The following is a 19,564-nucleotide window of genomic DNA, read 5'->3' as shown; positions in this document are numbered from 1 at the left end:
CTCACCTCTGACCATTGGGTGTAGAAAAATGTGAGGCGATTGCCTGGGTTCAGTTAAGTAACCACTCAGTTGTTATGATGAAAAAATCAGTGATGAAAAACATTCTGTAGCTTTGAAGAGACTCTTTGGAAGCTTAAATTCTGAAAACATCCTGATGAAGTAGAACTGCTGAACAGATGCTGTGATTAAAGACAATGAATGTTGATGTTGCTTTTTTTTTTTAAAGTGTCTCTTTTTTTCCTTTTTTGTTTGAAAGGATTACTATGTTCTTTGCAAACATGAGATATGGAAAACTTGGGCTTGGTGAAAATTGAACAAGAGGTTTCTTCTGTGGACACCAGTACCAGAGATGATTGCAACTCTGTTGGCTGTAACTTAAGTAGTAACGCGTATGTGTGATACACTACATAATCTGATTTTTTCAAATAGAGAAGTAAGGTGCTCTAAGCACAGACAGTCGCCTAAGTAAACTGTCTAAGCAGCAGCCCCCAGTACAGTTTATATATCAATTGTCAAGAAAATAGACGGGGCATGTGTTTTATTTAGGTATTTTATGCCACTTTTCAGTCACTCTCAAGACAGTTTACAGTTAAAATCATAAAAGCAATTTTAAAACATAAAACAAACCTATTTTGTTCTATAATACAACTGTATTATAAGGAAGTCTAGTATAGTTGGTTTTTCCAGGCTCCATTGTTAAATAGAACTGGCATGTGTGCAACTGCTAATTCTAAAAATGGGTAGTGGTAAACCTCTGAGTCCAGCCTAGCCTTTTTAACCGAAGTTTATTATGCAAAACATTTAAAACTCTACTTGTTTGTCCCAGTGTTGAGATGGTAGGGAAAGGGGTGCCGGGAAGTACATAACTGAATAAGGTATATCTGGCGGTCAACAGTTTTGGACGATGTGCAAATCCAAACCTTGGCTTTGCTCAGCAAAACAGTAAAAAGGACCAGGGAGAAGCAAAGCAGTTGTGAGCACCTCTCTGGGAGCCTGCACGTTTGCACAGTTCCAGTAAACCATAGTTTGGCTTACTGTATCACGTAAACCAGGTCCATGTCAACTGGATCACCTCCTTCTATGTACCTGTTGACAAAGAATTCCAAAAGGTTACTGAGGCAGGGCCAGAGCTGGAAAAAGTTACATTTTTGAACTACAACTCCTATCAGCCCAATCCAGTGGCCATGCTGGCTGGGGCTGATGGGAGTTGTAGTTCAAAAAAGTAACTTTTCCAAGCTCTGCAGGGCTTACTTGTGTAGAAGTCCTGCTGGTTGTGCTTCAGCAAGAGGAGATCTTTATCAGCAGTGTAGACTCTCCAGCCCACAACCCTAATTAAGGCCTCCCTATTTCACCTGCAAGGCAGTTCTGACCTAGCCAAGCCAACACCTGCTGACATATATAATCTCAGAAACAGGAAAAGTACTGATGTGGCTGGCTCAACAAAGAATTTGCAGAGTCTGCAAAGCCTTTGGCTTACATAGAGCCATGCATGGCACTGTGGAGCCCTGACAATCAACTGATTTACTTACAAATTGCTAAAGTAAATAAAGTATGTAGTTTACTCATCAAATAATGAATCTATGCTATTGGATATTAATAGAACAGTTGTAATGGTACTTTGAGTGCTATATACTCATTCTAATAGCGGAGACAGTTGCTGCCACTGAGGTTAAGTCCTTGCTCTTCAAGGTGTGGAAATTGTTGACCCACTTTGTGGGTGTTTCCTGTGGTCTGTTCCATCTTGTTTTCAGCGCAAAGTAAATTGTGCTGCTAACATAGCACTACAAAGAGTGCTTGGTCTGACATGGGGCATAATAAATAATTCACATCTTTTTTTCTTCAGCCCCAGCAGTCCTTCGCCCAGCCCAAATGGCATCTCCAGTTTCTCAGGGAAAACCAGCCCTCCAGTAATATCTTGTGAAGTTGGTCCTCTGGCTTCCTTCATGCAGGACCCTCAAAGGAGCAGTGACTCAGAAATATTGGGAAACTGTGAGGTATGTCATGTTCTGCTTTTGCAAATGGTTTTCTTGGTGATCGTGAACATTTTAATATTTAAGTAACCTTACAAAAGTGTTCTGTTACAAAGAATTGTTGAAGTGTCTATACTTCAGTGTATGAAAAAAGTGTGTAGTGTTTGGCATTTGCTGAGGATATTATCTCTGGGCCTGGTTCATATGTCACATTAGAGGAGGGGTGAGGAACTTCTAGCCTGCAGGCCAAACTTGGTGTACCAAGCTCTCTTATCTGGCTCACAAGGTCATTTTGGACAAGCCATGCCCACCCACCCTACATCTGATATCGTGCATGATGTCACGTTCCCCTGCAAACTTATCCGAATGTAGGAGATAATTTTCTGAAAAAATACATGGAATAAGGGGAAAAGAAAGGATATTTTAGACTCGGAGATTTCTTTCCACAAGGAAGACCAATCACTATCCAACAACTGAAAATAGATATTCCGTCATGGAACTTAGATTGGCTACACACATTTCAACTAAATTCTGTATTGAAAGACCCTCAGATTAATATGCTACTAAAAATATCACACAATTTGAAAAGGTATTATTGGAAAATGGTCATAATGGAAAAGGATTGGTATTCAAAGTGTATAAAATATTACTAGAAAATGACATGGGAAACAGGGCTGTGGAGTCGGTACGCCAAACCTTCAACTCCGACTCCTCTATTTTTCTACTGTCCGATTCTGACTCCACCCAAAATTGCTTCCAACTCCACAGCCCTGGAAAGGGCTGTAAATGTCTTTTTAAACTGGAAGCTCTCATAGGAACGTTTTTATCGCTGCCTGAATATACGCTGATCTTGGCATCACAGCATTTGTCTTCATCTGGGTCCTGTGTCATACACTGACCAGGGCTGTGGAGTCGGTACGCCAAACCTTCAACTCCAACTCCGACTCCTCTATTTTTCTACTGTCCGACTCCTTCATAAATGACAAATGTGTATTAATTAGTAATAAATTTACTGTAGTAAAATGGTAGCACAAGACATTTCATCACCACCACGTGAATCATCAGGCTGGATTGATAGAACATAAAATATATTTATTTTATTAAAATTTCTGAACAAGAAAACTTTCCTATATTCCTGTGAAAGTGAATGCAACAAACTATGCATTTAATAATTTTTAAAAAAAGGTTTTTAACAGAAACATAGGATATACCTTAAAACTAATGAATATATAAAATTATGACTAACAGAACATAATACATAAGCTGTCCTCTTACAAACTTTTTATAATTACATTACCAAATGCTTTCCTATAATTTCTTTAATAAACATATGTACTACAGAATTAGGTCTAATAGACCACAAAATTATTTATTTGAGCAAAGAATCTGAACAAAAAAATGCTGTCAGATGAAAACATACAAGACACTGTTACGCACTTAATATTTTTAATAAATCTATGAAGAATTTGTCCTCAAGAAAAAGAATCACCTCAATCAGATCCTCCTTCATGGATGCCCTCAAATCTGATCTAATTATTCTAAGAGCAGAGAACAACCTCTCAGCACTAACTTGGTTCGGTGGCAAAGCAGTAACCACCAGGGCAACATCTCTGACAATTTCAGGATATAAGGGAATGGCTTCTTGCACTGTTAGTTTTGATGAACAATCAAATTTTTCTACTTCTTTTAGTGCAAGTGAGAAATTTGCTGAAATTTACTCAGTTTGTTCTGCATGGGTTCGGAGGAATCCTTTTCTATGCGGTGACACTTTGCACACTCCTTGTGATCCAAATATTTTTCAAAATCAAATTCATCCTCATTTGATGAGGCTGAAGACATGGCAACACTTACTTCTTCCTCCTGACATTTCTGTAACCCAGTCATCCTAACTGCTACCTCACACAGAGCATCTTTCCCTTTAGTCAGCTGTTCATCATCCAGCAGAATCTGGTGCATTGGGTCTACATAAGCAGCTGCCGAAAGAATCTTGTTTTGTAATAATAGTGCCTCTCTTCGTTTCATTGAAGCAGCAATGCCATCTGCAATTAACCCTCTTTGGGACAGGCGAAACATCAGGTTCTTCCACTCCTTCAAGAAAATACCTGGAGTTAAATCCTCAGCTTGTAATTTTTTAGTCACTGTAAATGGGTGATGAAGCAACTCTTCCAATTCTGTCACCTGTGTCCACTGACCTTCGTTTAGCGTCACTTGAGGGTTGGCCATGTCCGCAAGAAAGGGTTTCAGATCAAGCAAGCACTGAATCATTAAGTAGGTACTGCCCCAGCGTGTGGCTTGATCTATAATTGCCCCTTTTCCAGCGCATCTCTTCAACATGGAATCAACTTTAGGTGTTCTGGCAGCAGTAACTAATTTCCTCACCTTGCCAATCAGAGGAGCAGCATGACCTTCTTTCAGACTGTCTCTTATTGCCAGCTGCTGTGTGTGCACAACACAGCGCATGTGATGAATTCGGGACTGTTTTGAGGCAGCTTCAACAAGGTCATCTAAAGGATCATCATTTTGTTGTTGTTCTGTAGCAACTTCAGTTTGTTCCTCAGTTGCAGGAGCGTGCTCTTGAATTTCAAACATTCCTATATCTCTGAAGTGTTCTTCTAGCTGTTGGTCATCTTCATTATCTGCATTCATTAGTTTAATTGTACTTAACATATTTGAAGCATTGTCAGTTACAATACAAAGAACTTGTTCTTTTTTAAGTTCGTAATCTTGCAGAACCTTTTCCACTAAGACCTGGAGAAACTCACTGGTGTGATGAGCTTGTGTGTCTTTTACTGCCAGTGTCTTGGTAATTATTTCATTCTTGTCACAAACAAATCGGACATTGATGGCAAAATAGTTCACTCTGTGGCATGTACAGGCATCCATTTTAAGAAATACAAAGCGTCCCCTGAGAGTTTTTTTAAGTTCTTCCTTTTGGTTAAGGGCTTCTTCGATCACTATTTTTCTAATACTATCTCTTTCCAGAGAAACACCAAGTTTGCGGGCCATTTCTCCATTCAGACCTATAAAAGCCGGTTGTGAAAATAATGATAAAGGCACACCATCCTTTGCAACAAGTTCTATGATATGTTTTTTGAATGTATCTGCTGTCATTGTTACAGTAACTTTGTCACCGACAAAATATCTTGTAACTGATGTCTGAGAAGTTTTCTGATCCTTTGCTTGGCTGGAAGTGCTGAGCTTTGGTTCCTGGCTTTTGCTGTTATCTTTCTCATTCACAACTTTGAATACTTCTGGATGAAAGCGCTGTAAATGTCTTTTTAAATTGGAAGCTCTCGTAGGAGCATGTTTATCGCTGCCTGAATATGCGCTGATCTGGGCATCACACCATTTGTCTTCATCTGGGTCTTTTGTCATACACTGACACACAAAATGTTTTCCATCCTGAGTTATGGTGAAATGCTCAAATACAACTGACTTCATGGGAAGCTTCTTTGACATTGTGAATTTATATTTTAAAAAACGTGTCAATCAAAATTACAAATATTTTCCTGAAAAATAAAAAAGTATAAAATATAGGTATAAAATGATATATTTACCCAAAGCCCATGAAAGCCCAACAGCCTCAGCTCATTCCTCTGGCTATGCCTTTGCACACCAGTTATCCTGAAAAATAACCCCAAAGCCCCAAAATGACAACCTTCCTATGACAACCTTCCCAAGATGGCTACCTCACAGAAGGTCTGCCAAAATGGCCACAAGGCAAAGAAAGGCTCAGTCACACGGCCCCAAACTACCACCCATGCTCCAGCACTAACTGTAGGCCCCAAATGATTCCAGCCCTCCAGGCCCTTAACAAGCCACCCAGGAGGCCTCAAATGAAGCAGCCCTGCCAGGCCTAGCAGAGACTCTCCCTGCTCCGACTCCAAACCTAGCAATGCCAGCCCTCCTCCAGGCCCTTAACAGGCCAGCCAAACTGCACAGGAGGCTGCTAAGTGAAGCAGGCCTGCCAGGCCTAGCAGACACTCTCTCTGCCCCGACTCCAAACCTTGCAATGCCAGCCCTCCTGTTGCAAATATTGCCGTCCATTCCCCTTGGTAGGCTTTTTCTGATTTACCACCAAGAACGAGAAGTCAGTCAGTCGAGGGTTCAACCCAAGTTTATTCTGCAGAATAGAGACACACTCACACGCTCATGTGAAAAAGTAAGTTGCCTGCATGTTACGGAGCAGGCCTGCTTTTTATACCTTATCTCAGTAATGCTATGTGGCAATAAAAAGTTACACAGCTCAAGCAGTTTAACACAGGAAACGAAAGACTAGATGTGCCACCGTTTGGCTATCTGCCCATTACATCTGCATACACAAGATAAACCAGAACTTCCAGCTAGTTTCTTTATCCTTATCTCAGTACATTGTAATCAGTTCCCTGAGGTCTTTTGACCTTCGATGTGGCTGTACTCTATTTCTATTATACATTATAACACACTCTGTATTTTCTCAACACTCCCCCTTCAAAAGGCTTTTCTCTATAACCCATAATTTGTCTTGGCCCAGCAGGAAATTAAGCATTTAAACATACAAGTAATAAGCAAAAGCACAATTATGAGTCCCAGGATGAGTTGTTTGAGCCACCCCCATCCAGGTAACCAAGAGAGAAGCCAGGACAGGTCCCATCCGTCACTCTGTTTTAAATGTGCCTGCAACTCCTTGAGACCTGCTACTTTGGACTCAGTGAGTCTTGAATGATCTGAAAGGTTAAAGCAACAGAGCCCTTTAAACTCTTCACACCCATGGTTATGTCTTAACAATAAGTAATCAATGGCAGCCCTATTTTGGAGAGTTGCCTCCCTTAGGCTTATTGCATCCATATTCAGGGCTGTTATAGCTTGCGATGTGAAGTTTATACTTTTAGCCAGGGCACACACTACCTTTGTAAGTTGGCGATGATTCACTACTGTTAGGGCTGGTGCCCCGATCAGGGATACAGCCAATGCCACTACTTCACTTTTACTTAATAATTTCACATTATCATCACAGGTGGCATCCAAGGTATTCAGGTCCCTTCTCCTCCTGGGCTTTATCAAGTGTGGGTAAGGCGGAAGCCAAGTTGTTAACCTTCCCACTGCACAGGGACCACCTGTTATGTTCACTGGAACATAGGGATATGCAATTCTTCCGCATAGAAGAAACCATCCTGAAGGCAACACTACATGGGCATACATGTAAGAGGCATTAACTATTACATTACAGTTAAAGGCATTCATAGGACTTATATGCACACATTCTCGAGAGCAATTAATGAAATTCACACATTTGGTGTTATTTGGAGAGGCTAGCATCTGAACCTTGAGGGCAAAACATCTCCCATCCTTATGGGTGATGATTTGGCCGAAGCATGATAGCTTTTATAATCAGCAGTGACGTTCTCAAAATTCCCTAAAAAGGATGCATTTGTGAGGACTTCTGGTGGGGTTGAGATCCCTACCAAACACGATGTAAAAACTTCATTAACGGAGACTCCCCCTGCCAGGCAAAAGGAGCTTGTGTTTACAATTTGGCTGGCTGTATAAATCCAAACATTTGTCTGGCCGTCAAATTTTTGTGTGAGTATTCCATGTATTGTACCAGCCAAATAGCTAAGGACAATGACTGGCCATATCTGAAGGCCCATCATCCTTCTACTCCCAGGTATTTCCTGGTGAGAGATAAACTGGCCCTTTGCTAGTATACACTATTCGAGGTTTCCTCTTGTTTGTCCACCGATGGTAAGAATAACTATTTATCCTGTCTTTGGCCAACCCTTGCCCCTATGACCAGAGGTTTCTGACAGATGCAAACAGTCCAGTTGGTTCTACAATAAGCAATTCCCACTATTACTGGTTCAGGCCGTGGCACCCGCTCATGTGGAGAAAGACCTAACCTGACTCTTTCTATTCGCTCTCTTAAAGAGGGGGACAAATGATATTCAGTGCTTAATACTGGCTTGATTCCCCCTCCCATGTAAAACCTCTGGTTAGCATATAACTCTCAGTCTTTAATTCTTCTCAGCTTCAGCTTCAGGTTGAGACCCGGTACTGTTTCCGAGAACCACTTTTCTTCGGGTGCTTGCTTTTTCTCCCCTCCAGCTGCTGAGACTTTCACTGTCTCGTCATTCTCCGGCTCTGGCACCTCTTTCAGCCTGGAATGGTGTACCCACTTCTCCGTCCCCTTGAGCTTTGCAGCTGCGTGAGTGATCAATAGCACTTGCTTCGGTCCGATCCACTTTTCTTTCAGTGGGTCGTCTCTCCACATCTTTAGAAGTACCCAGTCACCTGGTTTCAGCGAATGCAATGGCCCGTCAAGTGGTAACCTCTGAGCCGGGGTTGCAAACCTGTGGAGAGAAAACAAGACAGACTGCAAGGCAGTAACATATTCTTTTAACTGAACATCTCCTATTTCTAAATTTACACTCCCTTTTCTAGCCAATGTTGAGAACCGGGGGTTGGCCATACAATAGCTCAAATGGTGTCAATTTCAAACTTCCCCTTGGCTGGCACCTTAATCTCGTTAAGGCAATAGGGAGAGCCTCTGGCCACTTAAGCTTTGCTTCAATACACAATTTGGTTAGGGGCCCCTTCAATGTTCTGTTCATCCTCTCAACTTAAAGGCAATAGGGTTTTTTCCATCCGGGATGGCTAACACTGGAGCAGAGAGCAATGCCTGTTTTAGATTGAGAAAAGCCTTTTCCATTTCCCTGGTCCACTTCCATTTGGGATTATTTTCCTTCGCTAAGGCCTCATACAGGGGGTTGGCTTTCCCCCCATAGTCTGGGATCCACAGGCCCCGTCAGTCTGAACCTTCGCCCTGTAACATAATCAAATCCGCCCCCCTCTTCTCCTTCTTTATCTTTCTTTCGTCTGTTCCTCCCGGTCTCCCGGCCGGCTAGTAATGGCTGCTGCCAATAAAGCCGCTTCTTGCTTAGCTGTCTGCTCTTGTTCCCTCTTTTCCACCTGATCCCTGTGCACATACACTGTGAAGGCGAGTTCCACCAATTGTGACAAGAACATTCCTGCAGCTCTGTCCATTTTCTGGAGCTTCCTCCAAATATCGGGGCGGATTGGGCAATAAACATAGTGTTCACCAACTTAGCATTCTCTTGTGCACTCGGTTTCTTCTGGGCTCAACAGCTCATTTAGCATGGTCTGTACATCTCCCCATACATCTCCGAATCCTCTCTTAATTTATTTTTTATTTATTTAATTTAATTTATATACCGCCCTAAGCCCGGAAGCTCTCTGGGCGGTGTACAAAAAGATAAAAACCAGCACAATATATAAATACAATAAATCAAGAAACAAAACAAACAACAAAAGAACCAAACAACGTCCAAAATACAGAAATGCTGTTAAAATACACTTTAAAATGCCTGGGAGTATAAAAAGGTTTTCACCTGGCGCCGAAAAGATAGTAGCGTCGGCGCCAGACGCACCTCATCAGATAGACTGTTCCACAGTTCGGGGGCCACCACTGAAAAGGCCCTAGCTCTAGTCACCACCCTCCGAGCTTCTCGATGGGATGGTACTCGGAGGAGGGCCTTAGATGTTGAGCGCAGTGTACGGGTAGGTTCATATTGGGAGAGGCGTTCCACCAGGTATTGCGGTCCCATGCCGTGTAGGGCTTTATAGGTCAAAACCAGCACTTTGAATCTAGCCCGGAAACAAATAGGAAGCCAATGCAGACGGGCCAGAACAGGTGTTATATGAGCAGACCTTCTGGTCCGCATCAACAATCTGGCCGCTGCATTCTGGACTAGCTGTAGTTTCCGAACAGTCTTCAAGGGCAGCCCAACGTAGAGCGCGTTGCAGTAGTCCAATCTAGAAGTTACCAGAGCATGAACAACTGAGGTGAGGTCGTCACTGTCCAGATAGGGATGTAGCTGGGCTACCAATCGAAGATGGTAAAAAGCGTTCCGTGCCACCGAGGCCACCTGGGCCTCAAGAGACAAGGAAGGATCGAAAAGAACTCCCAAGCTACGCACCTGTTCCTTCAAGGGGAGTGTAACCCCATCAAGAACAGGATGAACATCCACCATCTGAGCAGAGGGGTTTTGGTTTCTCCAATTGAACAAATCAGACGTTGTAAAAGGCATATATACAAAGACTCTGCCCCCTTGGGGCCCAACTGCCTCTCGTAACGGAAAGTGTCTTTGGGGCAGTCTACTCGGACATTCAAAACTGCCTTTATTCGTCTTTGACCGGGTATGGGGAGGCGAATATACATCCTCCCATCCTTCCAAAGCCTTGTTTATAACTGGGTCCACCCTCCATGCAGCATTTTCCGCTTCATTTAACAACTCTGTGTAACGCGGCAGCGGTGGCGGCATTAACACCTCTGCTGGTCCCGGGCGAACTGGCATCATCCCAGGTGGCTGTGGTGGGACCACCGGTTGGATGATGGGTACTGCTGCCAGCCCATCATCATTTGGGACTACTGGCCTCCCTACTACCGGTTGAATTACACCCGGTATTCCTTGAGCATCTCTCACAGGGTCCCCACACACCCTCATTGGCCTTCGGGCGGTCCGGAATCGGGTAAGATGGGAGGGCGCTTACCCTGGCCAGTTTTCACCATCATGGCTTTACAAGTTTTTTCTTTACACTTCTTTACCCAGGGTGGGCTTTTATTTTCCCAGAACTGCCATGCATCAATGTATGGAAACTGATCCCAGTGGCCATCTTGGACCACCTTCTGATGCACAGCGGAAATTACTTCCCGGTCCCAAGTACCCCTGGTCGGCCAGCCGACTTCAAATGTTACCCATTCCCTGTTACAAAATATGATAAGCTTATCCTTGGTCATTTCTACCCCATAATCCCTTTTAAACACTTTAAAATTCTGAAGCATGCATGCCAAGGGATCCGTTCCCTTCTCCTCATGAGACCCAGCCACCCCCATAATCCACCTAACTGCACAGTGCCACTACTCTAACGTCAATCGGCTCGTGCTGCAAATGAATGCAGCCCCACTGACCAGATTCCCAAACGGGTGTAGGGAAAAGAGGGTGCGCTTACCCTTCTACCAACTCCACCCAAAATTGCTTATGACTCCGACTCCACAGCCCTGACACTGACACACAAAATGTTTTCCATCTTGAGTTATGGTGAAATCCTCAACTACAGCTTTCACGGGAAGCTTCTTTGACATTTTGAATTTATATTTTTAAAAATGTGTCAATCAAAATTTATTTTGAAGTTGGAGTCGGTACATTTCTACCGACTCCGACTCCACCCAAAATTGCTTCCGACTCCACAGCCCTGATGGGAAATCTAGCAAGATTAAAAAATCAATGGGAAAAAGATCTGGGATATGTCTTGGAGACATCTGATTGGACTTCAATATTTGTATCTAAATATAATAAAACTGTTTCAGCCATGCACAAAGAGACTTTTTTGAAAACGCTGCATAGATGGTACTTCACACCAGTTCAACTTTCACATATTTCTTCTTCAATATCCCCCCTATGTTGGAGGGGATGTAACCAAAAAGGAACCTATTTTCATCTTTGGTGGACTTGTACAAAGATCAGTAGATTTTGGATTTCATTTCATCATCATCATTTCATCATTTTATTTGTATGCCGCCTTTCCACATAAAATTGTGCTCAAGGCGGCTTACAGCAAGGGGAACAAAAATACATCTCAAAAACAATTGCAAAAACAATTTCCTAATAACAAAAAATAATAAAACAGTGACATAACAAATATAATAATTTCAATTCAAGATGAACTCAATAAAATTACGAAAGAAACAGTACACTTAAAACCGGAATTATCTTTATTCAAAGGTGAAAACAATGCGTTAAAATCAAAACATCTGATATCCAAATTGTTACTGGCAGCAAGAATAACGATATTACAACATTGGAAAAATTTAGATGAGCTGAACATACAGATCTGGTATAACAAAATTTGGACATTAGCAATATTGGACAAAATAACACTGCATCTTCGATTTTTGAGAGGTACGGCAAAACCAGAAACATTCCAGTCAACATGGTGGAGATTTATAGATTATACTTCACAACAAGATCTACACAAACAACTTTCTTCATCAGCAAAAGCTATCTGGTTTTCATAAATAACTAATAGGGTCCATACAGTTTTATTTCTCCCAAATATTATTCAGCTATACTAGATATTCAGGTTTCAAAATACTCACCTGTATATTATCACTTATCTATGTATTCTTACACTTTTGCATGTTGGCTATATCAATATCATAAATATTGGCTCTGTGGAGGGGGAAGGGGATTAGGGTTACACTTATGTTGCTGTATTGATTATGTTAAATTTTTGTATAACAACAAAATGTTAATAAAAATAAATTTTTAAAAAATACATGATGTCACGTAAGGGCAGGGCTTGGTCAAAAGGAGCTTTGCCAGTAGGCAGGACCTGCAAAGCTCCCTTCCACAGCTTCCAAAGTGCCAGACAGACAGCAGTTTTGGGGGAGTAACTGAAGCTTTGCACAAAGCAGAATGATACTTCTGTGAATCAGCTGATAGGTGGGGAGATTAATCCTGTTTGGCCCAGGTGCTCAAGAGAGCTTCCTGCGGGGAACTCTCTCATGCACCCTAACTCTAAGCAGGACTGCCTTCCTTGTGCATCAGATGATGGAAGGGTAGGTCGATCCAGCTTGATTTGGGTGTGTGAGAGAGCTCCCTGTCTCACACCCCTGAGCCTGTTCAGTTTGGCTACATTTTGAAGTCCCAAAGTTCACATTAAGCTACAGTTTGTTTTTAACTATAGTTTAATGCAGGGTGGTGGATCAGCTGATTGTCAGGGCTTGCATAGCTCCATGCTCATTGCTGTGCAAACCCAATAATCAGTTGATTTTGTGGGCAAAAATTGGTCACCTGATGCGCACCTGCCAAACTGGGTGGAGATAAGGGTGCAGCCTGCTGGCCAGGCCCACTTCCCTACTCCTGGTTTAATGTGATATGTGAACTGGGCCACTGTTCTGCAGTGATCTATTGTCTCTGCAGCCTAGTGTGTGTGAAACTGCTTTATGCCAAGGTAGTCTGTTGGTCTGTCTAACACTGTCCTTTCTTGTGACAGACAGCAGCTCTCCAAAGTCTCTAACGGAGAGGTTTTTCCTAGCTCTGCTGCCTGTGATCTTCTTTGGATATATCAAGGATTGAATTTGGGACTTTATGTATGCTAAACATGGTCTCTGGTGCTGAAGTATGTCTCCCCCCCCCCCAGCTCCAAGTGCCAGCACAACCTACTAAGCTGCAGCAGATCCCATACATTCTTGCAAACCAGGATTCCTCATGGCTTAACAGCTGTGCAACAATTATCAAAGCTGCTGCAACTGATCAAAGTAACACCAACAACATCTGGCAAGGCTTGCTACACAGCTGAAGGAGGACCAGGCTGCTTCAGCCTTGCATCTGTCAACCTGGCACTATTGCAACTGCTCCAGTCTGTTTTAGTAGGCCAGTAATTGTCTGAGTGTGTGTGTCTGTCTTATTAGCACATCACTCTAGGGATGTGGGTTATGCCATATATGTATATATAGCCAGGAGGGGCCTAATAATGTTACAGTTCAGGCAAGGAGTGTGCGTTTTTCTCACATCATAGCATAAAATGTGCTGATGATGTTGGCGTGCCCCTGTTTCAGTTCAGAGTTGACCGTGTGGCACCATGATGTACTGTATGGATGAGGTCCAACACAACATTAGCACAAGAAGTTTGAGAGCTGACATTGTTGTAGAAGTAGTAGTGCACAAGATAAATGGTCACTAATAATAATAATAATAATAGCAGCAGCAGATGTTAGGGATTGTGCAGCATCTCCCGCAAACGCAAGGCACCTATTGGAATTGGCTGTTGCTCTGTGCTCCCACTCCAAGGCTCCTGCTTGCAGATGGTTGCATGAGCAAGCTACCACAATTGGAGATATTGTCCTATATACAGAATTGGTGAAAAGGTCTGATTTGGCTTTTTTAGAAGTTGCCATGTATTGGAAGGGTTTGCAACTTCTCAGTACCAGTATCACAGTAATTCTTTGGGTTCAAGTTGTCACTTTTTCTCTCATTTTCTTACTTATTTTTATTCTACATGGAGGCTCTTTCACCTCTGCAAAGTTTTATTTATTTATTATTAGATTTATATCCCACCCTTCCTCCCAGCAAGAGCCCAGGGCGGCAAACAGAAATGCTTAAAGCACTTTAAAACATCATAAAAACAGACCTTAAAATACATTAAAACAAAACAGCGTTAAAAACATTTTTAAAAAATGCTTTAGAAACATCTTTTTTTAAAGGGTTAAAAACATATTATTAAGAAAAACATATTAACAAGCAAAGGTTCTCAAACCAAGGGTCTTTTTATCAGATGGGACTGGTACTCAGCATGCCAGATTCATTTTGCCTGCATCTGCTGTGCTAGATGTAGAACAAAAATGTGAGCAAATATGTGTTTTGTCTTTTTCAAAATAATTTCATTTTAATAGGCCAGGTGGTTACGGTTGTTTGGATTGGTGGAGAAGCAATGCCAAGAACAGATAGCAGCCCAACAGAAAGTGTTCTGTCATCAAATCCATGTAAGTATTTTGGGTTGCTTGACTATCTCAAATTGAAGCAGTGATTCTCAGAAGGGCGAGGCTGGTATTGTCATGGGGGCAGGGGCAGCTGTTAGAGATGTGAACATTCCTTTTTGTCCTCTCCTAGTACGCCAGATGCAGGACTATGTCCTAAGCTGGCAGAGGTGTGTCTATCCATGTGTCTATGCACCCGTGTATAAAGAAAACGCCTGTATATACAAGCACAAACACCCCTGCCAGCCTAGGATAATCGATATCCATACATGCTGTGGGCCACAGTTCTTCATTTTTCTGTTGCTTCTGGTTTTCTGGCCCCTAAGCTAGGAAAAAATGTAGCTCTGCCTGGTGTACTCTTTATGCTAATACATGAAGTCTTAGATGGCTGCCTTCTGGACTGTATCGGAGACCCTCTCCCCTCTGTTTTAACTGCTTTAGTTCAGATATGTATAGAGTCCTGGTTATTCAGCAGGGGTGTGTGATTCTTGTCTGTGTGTGTGCTAGAGAAGAGGTGAATAACTGTTTGTGTTTTGGGGTTCTATACCTTTCATAACCAGAGTCCTTAATAGCATAGCCCCAACTTCAACGAGGGACAACGGTAATTTGGTTTATGAATTTGCTCTATTCTGAGAGACCAACTGCATGCTTTTGCTACCGTGTGTTATGTCAAAATGAATATTTTTGCCCTTTGCAGTCCAAATTTAAACCTCATCTTGTTGTCCCATAAATTCAAGGCACTGGGAGGGCAGATCTAGAATAGGATTAACTGACTCTTCACCACTAGAGTAAGAGTTCAGTTACATGCCTTTTTGTTGCTGTCCTGTTCATGAACAGTGGTACATCTCCAGTCTCAACTCTCTCCCTAGCTGTGTTGGACCATATGGAGCTTAGCATTGCACAGCTGCCATTCTAATAATGGCTAGAAAAGCTGTTCAGTTCTAGGTGCCAAATACTTGGACATAAGCCCTGCACAGAACTGAAGACATGTGTCAAATTCATAGGTGTAGGCAGGAAACTGCCTTGCTGTCTGGATGACCAGATGCTTGAGATTTTTCTACATTTCTTCATTGTAATATGTGAAAACGGTTACTTGGCATATATAGTTTCTCTTTCTCAGAACTTCAAGATTTTCCTGGTCCCTTTTTCACAGTAATGTTGGCATATATGAGTCTCTTTCTGTATGTGAAAACCTGTTTGATACAGTTAAGATAGTTTTAATATTTATACCCTTTTGGTTACTGTTTCTTCCTTCCCTTTCCTGATGTGCCTCTACACTAATAGTAGCCAACAGTTCCTGAAACTGAAACAAATAACAAAGAGGTATTGTTCTTTTTTGTTCTTTTTCCACCCTTCCAGTTTCCTCCCTCCTTTCTTTCTGGCTTGCATCTTTTTTTCATCCATATTCTTATTTCTTCTCTGTGTATAGACCTCTGATATCATGTGTTGCTCTGGAGATGCCTGATCAGTCATTGAGTGGTGCTTGCCGGAGTTGCTGGTTTTCAAAACTAATCCTATGGAAGGGTTGCTGATACACAAAGTTTGCCTGATCAAAACTTGGCATTGATTATGCAGATTCACTAAAGTGATTGTGCTTAATTTTGAAAAGTGCTGCTCAGCATTTCTTGGGATCAGAGGCTGGTTCTGTATTTCCAGCTGTTTGGAAGATATAGAGCCAGTGTGGTGTAGAGGTTAAGGTGTTGGACTACGACCTGGGAGACCAGGGTTTGTGTCCCGACATAGCCATAAAGCTCAGTGGGTGACCTTGGGCCAGTCACTGCCTCTCAGCCTCATGAAAACCCTATTCATAGGGTTGCCATAAGTTGGAATCTACTTGAAGGCAGTACACACACACACACACACTTTCATTATTTGTGGCTTTATAGAAAAATGTTGGTAATACAATGCTGTATTTTGGTCAGGCTGAAAATAGAATGTATGTATTTGTACTTGACTAGTTCGCATGAAGGTATGATTCTTTTTAGGCATGGTGCTTCACAGGAATACTGGCAAAGCCAGCCCCCTTGCCAGTGAATGCACAGGGTCAAGGGTTCTTGCTTTCTCCCTTCCTCTGTATCTACACAGAGTCCTTGTATGTCAATTGTTAGTTTCCCTAAGCTCATAGGTTATCAAGAGCAGTCGTCCAGTGCATGTGGAAGATAGAGGAGACCCCACTCCAGCATTCTTGAGTATTGGGAGGTACCAGAAATTTTGTATTTGGGAGTCAGATTTCAGACAGCAAAACAGTCTTTATAATATATGCTATTTATTCATATCTTGCACACTACAGCTAATAAAATGCATTCTAGGTGCTCTTTTCCAACATTGCAGAAACAGAAATACATATCATCATGAAAGAAGTTGCTGGATATCCCTTTAACATCACAGTCAAAGACTCCGAAGGCACATCTTAGTTAAAACAGGTTACAATAGGTGAAGGATTGAGTTAAACTCTTAAGTCATATTAGAGAGCCAAAGTTACAAAGTATGTGGAAATACATGAACATCACCCAGATACATCAGCCATCATATGTCATGGGTGGAATAATAGATGGATGGTTCTGCTTTCTTCAACCCTCCACTCCAGCAGAGCTCAGGGGTCATGAGTGCTATGAAACCTGGCCTTTTATACACTTCCTTATCTACCCGTACACTACGTTCAAAATCAAAGGCCCTCCTCCGGGTGCTGAGAGAATGGCAACAAGGGAGAGGGCCTTCTCAGTGGTGGCCCCCAAATTATGGAATGATCTTTCTGACGAGGTGCGCCTGGCACCACCACTGTTATCTTTTCAGCACCAGGTCAAGACTTTCCTCTTCTCCCAGGCATTTTAGCATGTGTTCTATATTGTTTTAAATTTTTAAATTGTGTTTTAAATTGTTTTTAAAAGATGTATTTTAAATTGTATTTGTTTTTAATTGTTGTAAACCGCCCAGAGAGCTTTGGCTATGGGGCAGTATACAAGTTTGTTTGTTTAATTAATTAATTGATTGATTGATTGATTAATAAATAAATAAATAAGGGAAGGTGTGCTCCCATGGCCTTATCAACTATGCTGCCTCCTTGAAGCAGTCACCCTGTATAAGGATCTTCCTCTCAAAAGAGCCGGAAAGTGTTGACTGGCTGCCCAGACATCTTCTGTCTATGTAAGTTCCAGCTGCTTTCATAGGAAAATTCCAGTTTTAGTCAGGAGATGGAGGAAAAAGGGGGGCAGTTTTAAACTACTACTTTTTTACTGTTTGGCCTTATGCATGAAACAGATTTTATAAGCTATTTCAGCAAATCGTAAGTATATTCTAAACTATGTAAGTAAATATAAGATGTAAATGATTTCACCACATTTTATGCATCAAGCCAATATTTGGGCTGGCCTGTTACAACAGGATGATGTAGAAAATGAGACAACAAAACTTCACATTGAAATTCACTCTTTGGTTGCTAAATCTGGTCTAAAGCTGCAACCTTACCCACACCTGATGGGGAATAAGCTTCATTGAACTTAGTGAGGTTTTAATTCTGAATAAGGCTGCTTAGAGTCACATGTGCCAGTCACTGGTTGTGAACAAATCAATGGTTTGTTTAAACAAGTAAATCCAACTGGAGGCTATTCATCCACTTGGAGAGATGGAGGTAGCTGGGACTCAGTTCAGGAGGGAAAGGGGTAGAGATGGGAAATATAAATTGTGGGTATTTCTAAGGATATGATTTTGCGGGCAAGCAAGCAGAGCAAACTGAAAGTGGTTAGTGCCTTCGTATCTCTCCAGAATTGCCCATGGATGTGCTGTAAATAACATACTGAAAAATGTGGATTTCCGGACTTCCGGGAAGGGTGACTTCGCTTGTGCCTGCTTTTGAGACGGGCTCCCACCTCAAAAGAAGCTTATTCAGATATAAATCAGTCAGAACATTTTTTTTTGACTGATGAAATTTCTCCCGGGCAGGGAGAAACGTAGAGATCAACCTCAAAAGCCTGTTTTTGTTGGGAGGACTGGATTTCATTAATTTATGAGAAAAGGTCCAGCCAGCAATGCCGGACGGACTTCCGAACAAGCTCTATCTGATTAATGCGATACGTTTATCTTTTCTTCAAAGAGAAAACGGACTAACAGGCAAGCACCCTTCTTTCTATTATTTTTTTTACTTGGTTTAAATTGTTGCAGCAAAAAGAGATTTGTCAAATGAATCAGCTTTAAAGAACTTCTGGGTGAGCTATAACTCTTCTCTGTTATTCACGAAATTAACAGCTTATCTCTGTTTCTATTGCAAAAAGCTGTCCTGGAAGTGCATTCTAAAGATATAAACAGAAGAGGGATTTCTATTCCGAGGAACATTATATTGTCTGGGACTATTCTCTTTTTGGTCTATTTTATTTTGACGAATCTGCTTCTTCACAACGCCACTAACTGTTTTGATGCTGGGAACTAAATTTGTTTTGTGTTCTTGAACATAGAGAGATAAGGCAGGCTGCTCTGTTTATACTGTGATGTCATCAAGCCTGGAATATTAACCCAATTGTTGCTGAAATAAGAAGTGGCTCTTCTTTATTTTTGTTTTGTTTTGTTTTCGTGGTTTTAAAAATGGCAATCAAGAAAGTGGCTGAGAATCTGGAAGTAATTATGTTTCAGAAAATAATGGATGAGATTGAGATAACGAAACAAACCCTGCGACAGGGCAGTAAGGAGCTGAAAATTGAACTGAGCAAAATGACGCAGGAGCTTAAAGAAATAGGGGATCCTTTGAGAGAGGAGAATGAGATCAGAGATGAGAAAAGAAAAAATAAAGGGAAGATACAAGCCCTGGCGATTGGAACAAATGTGGAATTGGAAAAAGATCTGGAGTTTATGGATATTAGAAATAAAATCTACTGTTTGGAATTTAACGTTCTCTCTGAAGAAATTAATGAAGATATTAGAGATAAAGTTATCAATGGCTTGGATAATCTTCTGGACTGGAATGACGTGATGGAGCTTGATATAGAGAAAATCTATGGAATTAACTGCAGCCATGTGACAATGGAAAAACTCTCAAGAGATGAGCCAGTGCATTTTGTAAAAAAGA

The 19,564-nt window shown here is 41.7% G+C and overlaps 1 protein-coding gene across 11 annotated transcripts in view; it reads left to right on the top strand.

The window, feature by feature from the left end:
- Positions 1-19,564, top strand: part of MPHOSPH9 (M-phase phosphoprotein 9) — a 60,812-nt gene that overhangs the window by 5,836 nt on the left and 35,412 nt on the right. For 10 of the 11 annotated variants that reach the window (XM_061602638.1, XM_061602636.1, XM_061602628.1 and 7 more), the window contains 3 exons: positions 257-389; positions 1,844-1,994; positions 14,425-14,514. In XM_061602638.1, the coding sequence (XP_061458622.1) occupies positions 286-389; positions 1,844-1,994; positions 14,425-14,514 (345 nt within the window). In that variant the 5' untranslated portion in view covers positions 257-285. Of the gene's footprint in view, positions 1-256; positions 390-1,843; positions 1,995-14,424; positions 14,515-15,792; positions 15,832-19,564 lie in introns of those variants that run through there. The other variant, XM_061602639.1, reaches the window with a different exon arrangement.

This window comes from Rhineura floridana, chromosome 19 (genome assembly GCF_030035675.1).
Source record: "Rhineura floridana isolate rRhiFlo1 chromosome 19, rRhiFlo1.hap2, whole genome shotgun sequence".
NCBI lineage: Eukaryota > Metazoa > Chordata > Lepidosauria > Squamata > Rhineuridae > Rhineura > Rhineura floridana.
Note: the sequence above shows the minus strand (reverse complement) of the source record. Positions and strands in the feature narration are given on the sequence as shown.